The following is a 15,393-nucleotide window of genomic DNA, read 5'->3' on the forward strand; positions in this document are numbered from 1 at the left end:
GTCAATAGGGTGTTGGATAATTAAATGATGTACATCAATAGTATGGAATGCTATACAACATTTAAGAAATAAGCTCTGTGTGAACTGGTAGGAAAATATGTTCAAGCTATACTGTATTTGAAAAGCTAATTTCCAAATAGCATGTAGATATGAAGTGATTTTTGAAAAACAATGAAGAGCTCAACATTTGACTGAGGGTTACTATGTGTAAGGACTGGATTTCACTTGAACTCTGTCAGTCTGGATTTCAGAAAGTTACGTGGCAGGAATGTGTCTGGTGCCTCCGTCACTGTGATTCTGGCCTCAGACTTTTCTCTACCACTCTCTGCAGGCATGCTAGGAGCAGGACAAATAGAAAACCGTACACCTTTTGTATTAAATCTAAAAGACTGTCAAGAATGCAAGTATAATTTGACGTTACTGTAAATTATAGAAACATCATGACATTCTCCTATGTTTTATTTAGTGGTTTAATGGGACTTTTCTACACAATGTAGGCTCTAATTTCAGAAACAGTGCTGTTTAAAGTCCAGTTGCCTAAAACGGGCTTCCACTGCATATCTGTAAAAAAAAAAATTCTCTGTATCTGTAATCCAGCAGGATCCTGTGTAACCTTTATGAAACTCCTTGAGCAGAGTGAAAGGTGGTTGATCCCCACATAAAGTGTTCATCTGGCAGGAGTCATCTAGATGCAGCTCCAACCAGAGCACCGTACTGGGGTACAGCCCGTATCTTTCTCAGGAGACTCCACGTTCCACATAAATGCACTGGGAATCTGCTCAAGGCTGACTGGTCAGTTCTAAGGCAGAGTGAAGTCTCCGGTCAGACCATGGGAGGACATGTGACTCTCCAGTGAATGATACAAAGAGGCTGGAAGTTTGCCTAGTGTCCCCCTACCCTCCAAGATCACCGGAGCAAAGATTCTGACTCTAAGGACTGTGGGGAGAGCAGGGGGGCTAGAGCCATAGCAAAGGACCTAACAGCGGGGAAAAGACTTCCCAGCATGGTCTGGGAGGTCCAGGCTAGTGTCCGCCCACGGTGGATTTCAGGTTTGGATGGGCACATCCCTTTCTGCCTATTTTAAAGCTCCTGCCCTCCTCTGTTGCTGTCACCTTTGAGGGATAATGATGCCTTCTTTAGTACAGGGATGGGCACAGAGAAGGTGTTCAAGAAATGTTTGTTGAATAAATTAACGCCCTCGACTCTGAATGGCTGCTTTGTGCTGTCGACATGAAGTGATCTGTACTCTGGAAAGTGTGCACAGGCACGGGCTCTGTATGTGCGTGTGGTATGCAACACGCTGAAACCCTGAGGTCCTCTCCTGGCCTGGTTGTGGACAGCAGGCAGCAGGAGATGCATGAGCATTAAAAAGCAGAGTTGTGTTGCTCTTAATGCTCTGGGCGCCAGGTCACTGCCTCCATCGCACACACCCGCACTTTCTCAGAGGGCTGCCGCGTGCCCTCTCACTGGGTCCACGGAGGAGCCCCCAGGTAGCTGGTGGGAGGCCTCAGGGAAGCATTCTGTACATGGGGGCTGTGCGTGTCTGCTGGGAGTCACACAACAGCCAGGGATGGAGGCTCGCCTGGGCAGAAGTGACTGCTATAGGTTGTGATGGGGTTTATTACCTGATGCTTTGTTACATCCAAAACAAACCAACGGGGCTTCCAGCCTTTCAGCAAAGCCCCTCTTTTGTACAGCGTTCCCTCAAAGGACCTAGAAGTAATGATGACATGGCGGTTAATATGATTTTACTATGTACTGTAAAGGCGATATCTGTTGTTTTTGTTGGTCAAGTTTCTGTTTCCCCTAGATGATCCAAAAAAGATCAGTCGGAGCTCCCCCCAGAATTTCTCTACTAGACTCTCAGGGAAAGATTGCCTCATTCTGCTGGGATTACCAAACTTGTGAGGTTTGGAGCTCTCAGCAGCCATCCTTTGTACCACACTGGGGTTCATGCAGCCTATACAGAAAGCAGAGCTGGTGAATGACAGAAGCCTGAAGGTAGCCTTCTCACTTCATGTGAGTAAATTCCTTTCTCCTTGGGCGAGCATGTGCTGGATCTCAGAAGTCTGCCACTGGTGAATCGCTCCCTAACACACATTCCCTCAAAAGACCAGGCAGATAGGAGATAGTAGGACCCGCCACAAAAAACTACAACCTCCTCGCCTTATTTTAGTTGTAACTTGGACTTTTCCTCTTCCAAGAACCATCTAACATATTTAAAACAGAAACAAAGAATTAAAGCGGATCCATTTTAAGTTGATAGAACGTGGCATGGCCTAGGCCTGGCTGATTCGAGGGGGGCTGGGAGAGCCTCTGTCGCACCCCCAGGCAGGGCTCACAACGGCCACCTGTTCTCGTCGTTCTTGGGCGTGTACTGGCTGTACAGCGTGGCTGCTCTGCGGTCCACCCCGTTGGATGGGGAGACACCAGTGTTCTGCTCCTCTGCCAGGCTGCTGTCTGGAAGGTGCAGCTGAGGCCTCTTCTGATAAAAAGGGAGGTTGGTGGACACAGTTCCTGGGGAGCCCGAAGGGTATCTCTGGGGCTGAAAAAGACAGAACAGGAGATAGGAAGGCTTTACAAAGACTTTAAGCAACTGATCCGGTAATTTTACTTCTAAAAATTTACCTCAAGAAAGAAACTGGACCATATATATGTCTATATAAAATATGTATAAAAAGATGCTTACCTTGGAGTCTTTTTTTTATAATAGCAAAAAACTAGAAACTACCTAAATGTCTATCATTATGGGGCTAGTTAAAAAAAATATGTCTGAACAATGGGATTCTAGACATCTGTTACAAAGGGTGCTGATTTATATACGACAAATGGAAAGACACGCATGCCATATATTAAGGAAAAAAGAAAGCAGGTTTTAAAACTATGTCTATAGTAAATCCCTTTTATATATGTGTTTAAAAGTCTGAAGGCATAGTGATTTATTTCTATGTTATAAATTTTGGGTGATTTCTATTTTATAACTTCCTGTGTTATAAAGGAATACATACTTAAAGGAATACACATATCGTATTCATATTCAGAAAAAAAATTAACAAACTATTTTATTCTTCTGAGGAAAAAAGCAGTAAGACTTCATCCACCCATGGCCTGTCTGATAATAGCCCCTGAGTTGCCACCTGCAGGCCAGAGATGGCGCCCCGAGGACCCCTTCTTACAGGGTCAGAGGACATTTTCTTCTGTATTCCATTCTCCTTGACCGCTCTGTGACATCTGACCCTGCTTACCTCTCCTTTCCTGAAGTGCTCTCATCTGTCCTAACCTCCCTCTGTTGCACTTGGAGCCGACCTGCTGTGGGTTTGGCTGGTGGCCGCCCTGTGTGTCAGCCGTGTTATCTGGGCCTGAGCCTGCACGCATGAGCCGGACGCCACTGCCTCACTGCGTTAACAGGACGCTAAGGGGCTCGGCACAGCCCATTCCGCATTTTACAGCTTAAGGGGTGGGGAGAAGCCGAAAATGGGAGTATTTGGTATTAAAATATTTTTAGAGTAAATGTTTCTTAATTTAGAAACAAAAAGGGGGTGTGAACAGCAGAGAGTGGCATGTTTTATTGTTTTACAATATTTGATTCTCCCTATTTCTCTGGCGCCAGCAAGATCTTGGCATTTCCTTCTTCCCTCCCCTCCTGTGGTAGAAGATCAGCTGAAACCACAGAGGTGCTGAGATAGAAAAGACCCAGTAATTTCCCCTGGATTCGGGGCACTGAACACAAGTATTATATCACTGTGGTAGAGTGAGACACTCAGGAAGTACTTGGTCGTTTGGAACTTTCTGCCCTGGACCCTCAAGGCACGACCCCTCTCTCTGGCCATACACCTCCTGGGTTACCAGTGGCAGAGGCCCCACCTGCCCTCAAGAAGCTCAGCAGCAACTCTTCAAAGGGCTTTGCCAACTCACATGGTCTGCTCTGGGCTCTTCTTTAAGGTCCACGTTTACCCGCTCCCACAGCTGCTGCCACTTCTCAGGGGTTTGGTTCAATTTATGCTCCAGTCTTTCAATTTCCTACAGAGAAATTAAAAGGGTTGTTTTTTTTTTTTTCTTTTTTGACAGTTAAGTATTGGGTTAGTTAAGAAGTTCGTTTGGGCTTTTCCATAACAGCGGACAAACTCAAACGAACTTCTTTCACAGAAATCACGGTGCTCCCCAGAGCCACAGCTCCTCTGAGCCAGAGGAGGAGCACGACCAGAGCAGTGAAAGGCTGCAGCGAGCCCGGGCCAGAGGCCTCCCAAGCCAGGAACGGTGGTGGCGGGAGTGCTAGCTGGTGTGATACACTGTGGCAAAGATGATTTATTAGGATCTGTAACCGGGCCTCTTTGTACAGATGGCTTAAATAGAGAGATGAAATCTGTATCCCAAACACCTTCACCCTTGGCCAGCCCATAGGAAATCTCATGGCCACAGCAAAAGGTCAAGCACTAGGCCTCTGTCCAGACCCTAATAGTTGAGGTAGATGAGAAGTCTGTCCTGGACAGAGGAACCCCTTGACTCTGATGATTCAAACCAGATGTAGGGAGAATGAACCAAGAAATGCCCAAGGCCTGGCATTTCTCTCGGCCAGGGAGACTGAGAGCAGAGCGGCAGCCTCTGTGACGGCGCTCTCACACACCCTTCTCCTGGTGGGAAGACTGAATGGAGAAGACTCTTCAGGAACTGTCTGGCCCGTGTCAGGGCTCAAACCCTTTTCTCAGGGCCACTGCTCTTATCATGGGGTTACTGCCAGAATGGCTTCACTCCAGAATATTCCTTGTAGAAGACGGCTGGCAGTACTCCCATCAGACCATCAGCTCCCCACACTTCTGACCGGAGGAGTAAGGCACCCACAGAAGTCATAACCCAGGCCTGACTCCGGCTCTTGGCCAGATGAAACAGCCGGGAAGCTGCAAACCGCTCTACTTGCTTGAATGCTTCCTCGTAATGATGAAAAACTCATTTCTACTAAGACTGTTTTCCAGTCCCTGCGCCTGGATCTCCAGGGATGCTGGGGAGCAGGTCTGGCTTCCGCATGTTCTATGGTGCTGGCAAGAATGCTAGCCCAGTGTGAGGAGAGCCATGGCCAGGAGCTGGTGAACCAGGCTTCACTCAGCCAGGTTCCCGAGGCCTCTTGTGCCTTCAGGGGCCCAGAGCCTTGGGAGCCTGGCTTCACGTGGTGACTTACACTGAAAAGGCTGGTGAGAGCGTCGGGCTGAGCGCAGCTGACGTCATCGTAGCACGGCCACACGGTTCTCCTCTGGCTCTGGGGCCTGGCTCCTCCGGCCAGCTCAGAGTCTTCGGAGGGCAGCTGCTTGGGGGTCAGCATCATCCAGTCATACGAGGGCCCCATGGAAAGCGTCTCCTCTATATAGTAATCCCACTTCTTGAGGCTGGAAACGTTTACATTGGGCTTCAGGGCCTGTTTAAAGAAAATTCTGAAATGTAGTTTCATCCTGACCTCAAAGTAGCCCAAGCTTACTGGCAGGCCAGCCCCTAACACTGCAGGGTCCAGGGAAGAGGATGAACAGAGGTTCTGATGACATATGTCTATATATTTAAACATTACACATCAATATAACTATCAGATAAAGTATGTTCTATCTTCCTACCCTGACAAATATAACTTCCAAACGACCTAGAAGGCCAGGTTTCAGTTGAGAATTCTCAGACCCCTCCGCACTGGGGGAGGCTGGTCCCAGTTCCCAGTTGTTGGCCTAAACCCGTGCTCCTCCTGGCTCAGCTCTGTCCTACACTCTGAAGGTCTCTTACGAACATGCACATATACCCCAGCCCTGCAGCTGAACTCTGTCTGCTCCCTGACAAATACTACTCCTTAGCTGCCCTTTGGCCTAGGAGTACACTTACTGGCTTAGGGAAGTGGTCTGGTAAGTAATTTGAATTTGGGCAAGGAATTCTGAAGTGCCAGAGTGTGGTCTAGATGAAGGAGGAGCATCTAAGCGTGTACCCTTGGTTTCTCACACACCTCATGAGAAGGGCGCATCTGGAGAAAGGCCAGGGTGGGGTCCTATTGTTCTGGGGCTCACAGCCCAGCCTTTCTGCCCATGAGTGGTGGTGGAGAGCTCCACTCCACTGCAGAGCCTATTTCATGCAGACGGGCATGGCAGAGCATGGCTGTCCCTGAGAAGTCAACCTTCCTGGGCTGGGCTCCAACCTTCCTGCTTCTCATAGGGTTTCTTCCATGGCTCTGGTATGAATGGACTTAGGGAAGTCTTATCTGAAGTATTTTAGGTTTTTCAGCTTAGACAGCATGCTGAGGTTTCAAGTTTTGTTTGTTTTCCCTTCCCAAGGCAAATCAGGGCAAGCTGATTTGCTCTGAGTTTCTTGAAGTTATCCTTTCTATGTCTAGGGGGCCAGCTCCTAATTTTTCTGGTCAAGAATTTGGTAACAGACTTCATTGCATCATAATCTAAACCCAAAGTGTATCAACTTTTAAATAGCTTCTGGTATGAAACCTAGTCAAATGTTTATAAAAAGCTTAAACAGCTTATATACACTTAAAGTAAGGAAAACTTCAACACAAAAATATCCCCAAAATGCAACATAAATGCTTTCTTTCTTTACCTCTATTTCCACTGGTGAATATAAATAATTAAAGAAAATGGGACTCCTCTTGTGCATTCTATCAATACACTCCCAAATACAAATTCCTTTTTTAGCATGCTTGTCTCCTTTATCATCAAATAAAGTTCCTGGAAAAAAAAAATCAGCAAAACAAAAGTCAAATAAATCAACAGTCTGCTTAAAAATGTGATGCATGTAGCAGATGAAAAATGGAGCATTTCGTATGGCTCTCGAAACATCATTGCATGGGCAAAAACCTTAGAAAATAAAAATGATAGGAAAGGACTGTAGCAAAGCTAAAGATAGGAATGGACTTCACAGCTATATGGAAACAAATCCAAATGGAAGGAAAACATGTGCTGAAGTTTTCCCAAGTATTTAGCAATACATCATGACTCCCCCCTAGGCCACATCCCACATCTATATCTAGATTCACAGAGGTTCATGCCAGCAGACATTCTACACATTTTTCCAAAAAGCTGGAAGGAAAATGATTTGATGAGACTCAGTTAAAAACATAATTTTATGTTTCTTTATAAAGTTGCTGGCTGTTTATTACAAAGCCATTTAAAGTGTTTTCTTTGGTAGTTTACATACACCACACATCATGGTCAGGGAGACTGTAGATGTCAGATGGGTGTGGTCTGTATCCTTGGGTGAGTTCAAAGCTGAGTTGGGGAGGGTGGCGTTTCAGGCACTATATTTGTACCTTTTCGTCTGTTACTCACATGAGCCCACTTTGTTTTAATAGAGAGGAAGGTGTGTGAGCGTGAGGCAGGAGGTATTTCTTTAAAAGGCCAGGAAGCGTGCCTCTCGTGGAGTGCTGTCTTTTCTTGCTTTACATGAAAAGACTCAGTCAAAAGTTAATAAGCATTTTATTTACCATAAAATAATGTCTCATGCCCAAGACTGCACAAAATCTTATGAGGGGCCCCCAAGACATGGAGTTTTAGGAGTTGGACATCACTCAGAGACTAAACTAGCACCAACACTAATTCATGTTTCTTCTCTACCTGTTAAGTGTAGAGTGCAGAACAGTAGTTCTCAACCCTGGCCACTCATTTAAAAAAGACAGCAACAAAAAAAACGGGGGCTTCAAAAAGTCCCAGCACTTAGGTCTCACCTCAGACCAATTACAGAATATGAGAATGGGCCCCAGATAAAAGTCATTTTAAAAAGTTCTCTAAGTGACTCTAATGTCCACTGTAACCAGCTCTACTTAATGTCTTCCCAACACAAGGGTGACTAAAAAATTAAGGTTTCTGATTGTGATGTGTGGAATGACAATTTTGAGTCAACAAAGGTCTGGCAGTTCAAACAGGAAAGGAAATGGTATCACCAGTAATGTCTCCCTTACCAAAAGTATGAAATATTGTACTAGACAAGTTTAATAGCATGCATTGAAAAACAGTATTTCTTGCTTTCATATTTTAAACTCAGAACATTAGTAAATATTTTCAGCCATCAAGAGAATCCTCTTTATGAATATTCAGTATGTATAATATACTGAAAATAAACAGTAAACATAACATACTGCTTTTCTTTATTTGATTGTCTTCTTAACAAAAATACTCATGTGTATCCTCGTTTCCCCCTCCTACAACAACAGCAGAGTAAGAACGTAAAATCCCCTTGGGCAATGTTTACACAGGGGCTGACCAGCTTTTAAGAATCTATTCTTTAGAACTGCTACTGCCATTAAAAATTATAATAATGGTGCTATCTAAAATTTATTGAGTTCTTACTATGTGGTAGCAACTGTGCTAAGAAATTTACAAATATTAATGTGGTCATCCTGGTCCAAAAAGGGGTGTGTGCTATTATTATCCTCCTTTTAAAGATGTGGAAACTGAGGAAACTCAGAGAGGAACCTAACCTGTCCTAAGTATCGATACTTGGCTGGTAACTGGCAGTGTTGAAATTTAACTGTATTCTGTTTGCTCCAGAGCCCGTGGCCATAACTGCTATGCAAACTGCTTCCAGGGGAGCAGTAACCTACCAGAGTGTACCAGGGATGGGATAACTAGGAGTCAGGTGTTTCTCCACAAACAGTGCTACTGCTTGGAGATAATAAGAAAGTAATAAGCAGATTTACGTTTTCAAAGGTGCTACAGGATGACCACTAGCAGTCCCTAAGATCTGGCACAGCACAAAATCTCACTCATTCATGTCCATTATACTTTCATAGTTCAGAATAAAACACTAAAATGGCCTTGCCACACTTGGGGATGATTATTTAATTAGAGTTTTTAATTAAAAATACATAAAACTAACAAAAAAAGATTGAACAAGGGCATGCAAACACGTACCGTGCTCTAATCTTTCATAGTCTGAATCCAGGAGAAATGTTTTAAAGCGATTAGACACATAGTGGAAAGCCAAGAACTTTAAGTAGTAGAGATTGAATTCAAACTCAGTTGGATACTGGTTGTGAACCTGAAACACACAAGGCAAAGAAAAGAATAAGAATTAAATGGAACAAAAAGTGGATGCCATGCCACTGAACACTGACTGAAATGCATGGGAGACCATTTGGTGACTCAGTCAACTGAATCCCTAACAGGAGTGGAAGTGGGAAGTGAACCAGGCCTTTGCCAGATACCATGCTAGGGGGTTTTACAAGCATAATCTCATATAATCTCCATAACAACACTGCAAGATACGCATTATTTTTTGCTGGATTTATTGAGCTATAATCGACATATAACATTGTGTAAATTTAAAGTGTACAACACAGTAATTTAATACACAAATCTATTGTAAAATGATTACCATGTTAGTGGTAGTTAACACCTCCATAACCTCATACGATTACCTTTTTTTTTTTTTGGTGGTGAGAACATCTAAGATCTACTTTCTTAGCAACTTTCAAGGATATAATACAGTAATACTAACTAGAGTTGCCATGGTGTACAATGGACCCCCAGAACTTACTCCTCTTAAGTCTGGAAGACAAACATCTCCCATCTGCCACCTCCCCACAACCCCCAGCCTCTGGTAACCACCATTCTACTCTGTTTTTGTGAGTAAGGCTTTTTAAGGTTTTACCTATAAGTGAGATCATACAGTATTTATCTTTCTCTGACTTATTTCACTTAGCATAATTCTCTCAGGGTTTATCCACACTGTTGCAATGGCAGGATTTACTTTTTTCTCATGACTGAGTGATATTCTAATGTTTATGTATATAATGTTTATATTTATAACATATATATATGTTATCCATTCACCTGTAGATGGATACTTAGGTTGCTGCCATTTCTTGACTATTGTGAATAATGCTACAGTGAAGTATCTCTGAGATAACGATTTCATTCCCTCTAATGTATCCAGAAATGGGATTGCTGGGTCACATGGTAGCTCTATTTTAATATTCTGAGGAGCCTCCATGTGGTTTTCCATAGTGACTGAACCAGTTCACATCCCTACCAGAAGTGCACAAGGGCTCCCTTTTCTCTGCATCCTCTCCTACACTGTTACCATTTGTCTTTTTGATACTAGCCATTCGAACGAGTGTGAAGTGATGTCTTGTGATTTCAATTTGCACCTTCCTGATGATTACTGGGGCTTCCCTGGTGGCTCAGAGGTTAAAGCGTCTGTCTGCAATGCAGGAGACCTGGGTTCGATCCCTGGGTGAGTGAGCACTTTTTCATATACCTTTGGCCATTTGTATGTCTTTGGAAAAATGTCTGTTCAGATCCTCTGAAGAGAGGTATTATCACCCACCCCCAACCCTGTGCGGATGAGGAAGCTGAAGATGAGCAGGATTAAGTAATTTGCCCAAGGTCACTTACAGTAGTGAGAGAGCCCAGATTTGAATCCTGGCTTGTTAGGCTCCTCAGTCACTGTCTCATTTACTTCATACTGTGCTAGATACTTGACAAATACGAATTATTGTATGCTGTGGTCCTTGCTTTCCAGGCATTTGTGGTGTAACAGTGTGTAATACAACAAGAAAAATTATGCTAGAAGTTTGGCAGTGAAAGGAATGAGAAGAGAAGGTGGTGGTTTGCGGGGGGACAGCAAGAGTTGTTTTCCTGACAAAAGAAAGGTGTGCCTGTCTGAGGGCAAGGCAGAAGGAGCCAATAGAGAATAAACTGTGGAGAAAGAGCTGATAACTAAGAGAGTAAGGCCCTGGGAAAGCAAGAATGAATGAGGCCAAGGGTCCAGAAGTAGGCAAAAGCCTTAAAAATGAGGCGGAATAGAAGAGTAGACAGAAAGAAAAGTAGACAGAATGTTCAAGTGCCAAGGGTGGGAGGGAAGAGCTTATGCCTTTTAACCTTAATTTTCCATCAGTAACTTAGTGAGGTCGCTGGAGGGAGGAATAAGGATGAGGGAATGGCATGGGAGGGTGGGAGCAAGGCAGAGCCTGGAACAGTCACTGAGCTGTGGTGTGCTTTAGGCAGACTCTCTGGAGCCATCTTATGTTGGCAGAAGATAGGCTGATGACCTTGGGACACTCTGTGGTCCACCCAGCAACCTCACCTCTGGACTGCTCACTCTCTCATGACCAATGAGAGAATTTTGCTTGGTTGAGATAAGTTCCAATCATAATTGTATTTGCTTAAAAGCTGTTTCAAATGAACACTGCAGGCAGGCTGTCTAAAAGCCAGCTTTCCTCTCTCTCCATGTTTAATTTGGCAATGTAGACTCACACTTGGTCAGCCAAGAGAGCGGCATATGTGCAATATGTTGATTGCTCAATAGATCAATGGGAGTTTAAAGTCATGATCTGGATACCATCAATTTATCAACCTTTATCACTTGATTAGAAACTTAGATTTCTGTGATGATTAAAGATTTTTTTTTCCTATTAACTTTTTTTTGGCTTTTACACTGAACTAAAATTTTAGTTCATACATAATGCAAAATAAAATGGAGGCTAAGAAGATGTATTAAAACAGTCTGACTCTTCTGCATCAGGCTTGCAAACTGTGGATGGACCTGTTTTCTTGACCTGAGCTACCGTCCTTCCTGTTGCGTCTGGCCTCCCCAGGACAGGGGAGCTTTCTGTAGGACAACTGGGGTGTGGCTCTGAATAGTGAGGTAGTGCACCATATTCCAGGTTTTAGAACTTAAACTCTTTAGCCTGAGTTCCTGAATCCATAGCACCACCTCAAGGGGCCAGGGTGCACATGATGGAGAGGGGGTGACTGGGGCTGTTGGGATAGAAGGAGACAGGTCCAGGATGGAGCTTGGTTCTCTACCATCTGAGAGTCTCAGGGAGAAATCTGCAATGTGTTTGGGTGTGAGCTCCAAGAACAACTTTGCCCCAATAGCCCTTGGAATAAAACTCCGTAATCACAGGCCAGACCCTTGGCTCACTGTATCCAGGGGAAGAGTTCAGGGCAATTTCCACTGACCTAGTCCATGACAATTCTAAAAACTTAAAAAAAAAAAAAAATTATTAAACAAAGCCCCAGAATAAGAAAACATTTCTCTCAGTGATTCTTCTCCATAAAAACCACTTGCTGCATATATAACTGTTATCTTTTCTTGATTATTCTGATATTTAATATGCCTAGGAATATAATTTTAATGACCCACTTCTGAGGTAAAGTAGAATGGAAATGATAATGAATATGACCTTAAGTTGAACTTACAGGCACTCAGGGAGATCAGCCACTAGGACTAGAAGGAAAACTCCTCTACAAGTGGAAAAATGCTCTCACAGACCACTGTGCTGAGTGACTGACCTCACCACAAACCCTGCACTCTACAATTAACGACAGTAAGACTAGACACTTCTTCAAGGCTGCTGGCGCTCGCCCTGCTCGAACTGGAACTGCTGCTTAGAAAACACCCAGGTGTGAGCGCTTGGGGGCACCATGATGTCTGCGTCCGTGTGGCCATGAAGGAACCTGCAGTTGGTAACTGCTTGGGGTGAAAAACAGTCTGTCCCCATGCTGGGGTTAATTATCAGGTCTGTTGGAAGTGGAAGAGAAGATGCTGAACAACTTGGTAGCAATAGTTTTAAGCAACAAGCATGTAAAAATTTCTTGGATGGAAAAAAATAAATAAAAGTGACTTGAATGCCAGGTTGATTAATGCCTAGCCATGTTTGGAATCTGACATTAAGAAACTCAAGGAATTTTCTGAAATGTCTTTTTACTATAATGAAAAATTAAGACCTGATTGTGAATACAAGACAAAAATCTCGTGCTTAGACTTCTAGTAAAAAAGAAAAATTATACTCTCTCCATTTAGTCCTACATCCCAGAAACTGAGTTTGTCCAGTTAATTGGCTCCCCTCCCCTTGTCAACAGGACACCCGGACTCTCCTGCCGTACCCCACCACAGTGCTCTCCACGAGGCACAGGACACACAGGCCTCCTCCTCCTCCCATTAAGTATCGCTGTGATAGAGGAAATGGGATCAAGGGCAGAGACGGCCTCTAAGGACTTATTACGGGGAACGAGTGAGAGTTTAGAGGCTTGTTGGCCACTTTTTTTTTTTAAATTTTAATGAGGTATAATTGACATACAATAAGCTGCATATACTTAAAGTGTAGAATATGCTACATTCTAACATCTCCATACACTTGTGAAGCCATTACCACCATGAACACAGTGAACCTACCAACCATAACTCCCCAAAGTTTCCTGCGCCCTCCTCTGCAAGCAGTGACTGATTTGCTTTTTGTCACTATGGGTTAATGTGTACCTACTTGAACTTTATATAGGGCTTCCCTGGTGGCTCTGTGGTAAAGAATCCGCCTGTCAATGAAGGAGATGTGGGTTCACTCCCTACGCTGGGAAAATCCCCTGGAGAAGGAAATGGCAACCCACTCCAGTATTCTTGCCTGGATAATCCCATGGACAGAGGAGCCTGGCGGGCTACAGTTCATGGGGTTGCAGAAGAGTAGGACACAACTTAGCAAGTGAACAACAAGAACTTTATATAAATGGAATCAGAAATGTGTACCCTTTTTGTATGTGTGCCTTTCACTAAGCATAATTATTTAAGATGCATCTACGTTGTTGGGTTTTCAGTAGTAAACTCCTTTCTATAACTAGATAGTATTCCACTACATGGATATACCACAGTTTGTTTATTCATTCACCTGTGGATGGACACTGGGTTGCTTCTAGATTTGAGGTTATTACATATAATGTTGCTGTGAACAGTTATGTATGAGTCTTTTTATGGGCATAAAGCCTTCGTTTCTCTTGTGTAACTGCCTAGGGATGGAAAGATGAATCATACATTAGATAGGTATGTTGAACTTTTAAAGAAATGGTCAAACTGTTTTCTCAGTGGTATAATTTTATATTCCCACCAGCAGTGTTAAAAAGTTCCAGTTCCTCTACATCCTTGTCAACACTCCAGGCAGTCAGTTTTTAAATTTTAGTCATTAAAATAGGAATATAGTAGTTAAATAGCTACATAGTAATGATTTTAATTTGCATTTCCTAATGATAAATGATAAAAGTATCTTTTCATTTGCTAATTTTCCATCTGTATATTTTTGAAGTCAGTATAAATGTTATGCTATTTAAAAAAATAGGTTGGTTGTTTCTTAAATATTGAGTTTTGAGAATCCTTTATATATACTAGATATAAGTCCTCTAGCAGATACATGATTTGCAAATGTTTTCTCCCACTCTGATTTGTCTTTTCATTTTTTTAACAGTGATTTTGAAAAACAAAAGTTTTTAACTTTGACAAAGTCTAATTTATCTAAGGGAGGCCTGGTGTGCTGCGATTCATGGGGTTGCAAAGAGTCGGACACGACTGAGTGACTGAACTGAATTGACTGAATTTATCTAATTTTTACCTTTTATGGATGATGCTTTTGGTGTTGAATCTAAGATATCCTTGTCTCATAACCCACGATCACAAGGATTTCTTCCCATGTTTTCTTCTAGAAGTAGAGTATTATGACCCCTTTGGAATTAATTTTTATTTGGATGCAAGGTATGGGTCAAAAGAAATGACCCATTTTCCATTTTGCATCTGGAAATCCAATTGTCTGATACCATTTGTTGAAAAGACTCTTTTCTACCTATTGTTTAGACTTTTTTTTATTTAAAACTTTTTGTTGACGTGTAGCTGATTTACCATGTTGCATTAGCTTCTGGCGCATGACGCAGTGACTATTTATCTATATATACACACATACATATATGTATGTGTGTATATATGTATATGTATGGGCTTTCCCGGTGGCTCAGCTGGTAAAGAAGCTACCTGCAATGCAGGAAGCCAGGGTTCAGTCCCTGGGTTGGGAAGATCCCCTGGAGAAGGGAAAGGGTACCCACTCCAGTATTCTGGCCTAGAGAATTCCAAAGACTGTATAGTCCATGGGGTCACAAAGAGTCGGACATGACTGAGCACCTTTCACATACATATACATCATATATATATTTATACACACACACATATATTCTCTTTCATATTCTTTTCCATTATGGTTTATTACAAGACATTGAATATAGTTCCCTGTGCTATACAGTGGGGCCTTGTGGCTTAACTATTTTATATATGGTAGTTTGCTAATCCCAAACTCCTAACTTACCCCTACCCCACCCCCTTTCCCCTCTGGAAATCATAATTTTTTTTTTCTATGTCTGTGAATCTGTTTCTGTTTTGTGAGTATGTTACTGTTATCATATTTTCGATTCCACAAATAAGTGATATATTTACCTATTAGTTTTGCATCTTTGTAAAAAATCAGTTGTCCATATATCATATATATATATGGAACTATTTCTGGACTGTCTATTCTGTTACATTGATCTATTTGTCTATCTTTATACCAATTATCATCCTGTTTTGATTACTACAGCATTATAATAAAATCAGATAATGTTAGTCCCCCAA

At 42.7% G+C, this 15,393-nt stretch overlaps 2 protein-coding genes across 9 annotated transcripts in view; one reads left to right on the top strand and one right to left on the bottom strand.

Moving 5' to 3' along the window:
- The window catches only part of SWAP70 (switching B cell complex subunit SWAP70), a 158,309-nt gene that overhangs the window by 127,736 nt on the left and 15,180 nt on the right, over positions 1 to 15,393 (top strand). Inside the window, exon 13 of one of the 5 annotated variants that reach the window (XM_044929500.2) lies at positions 10,072 to 10,203. The exons of the other annotated variants lie outside the window; for them this stretch is intronic. The gene's annotated coding sequence lies outside the window, so the exon portion shown is untranslated. The remainder of the gene's footprint in view (positions 1 to 10,071; positions 10,204 to 15,393) is intronic. 5 annotated transcript variants of the gene reach the window in all.
- Positions 1 to 15,393, bottom strand: part of SBF2 (SET binding factor 2) — a 509,682-nt gene that overhangs the window by 3,611 nt on the left and 490,678 nt on the right. For all 4 annotated transcript variants that reach the window (XM_025265781.3, XM_025265782.3, XM_044929499.2 and 1 more), the window contains 6 exons: positions 8,880 to 9,006; positions 6,571 to 6,698; positions 5,174 to 5,407; positions 3,916 to 4,020; positions 2,352 to 2,545; positions 1,626 to 1,713 (listed from right to left, as the gene is read on the bottom strand). In XM_025265781.3, coding sequence (XP_025121566.1) covers positions 1,626 to 1,713; positions 2,352 to 2,545; positions 3,916 to 4,020; positions 5,174 to 5,407; positions 6,571 to 6,698; positions 8,880 to 9,006 — 876 coding nt within the window. The remainder of the gene's footprint in view (positions 1 to 1,625; positions 1,714 to 2,351; positions 2,546 to 3,915; positions 4,021 to 5,173; positions 5,408 to 6,570; positions 6,699 to 8,879; positions 9,007 to 15,393) is intronic.

Source organism: Bubalus bubalis, chromosome 16, assembly GCF_019923935.1.
Source record: "Bubalus bubalis isolate 160015118507 breed Murrah chromosome 16, NDDB_SH_1, whole genome shotgun sequence".
In the NCBI taxonomy this organism is placed as follows: domain Eukaryota; kingdom Metazoa; phylum Chordata; class Mammalia; order Artiodactyla; family Bovidae; genus Bubalus; species Bubalus bubalis.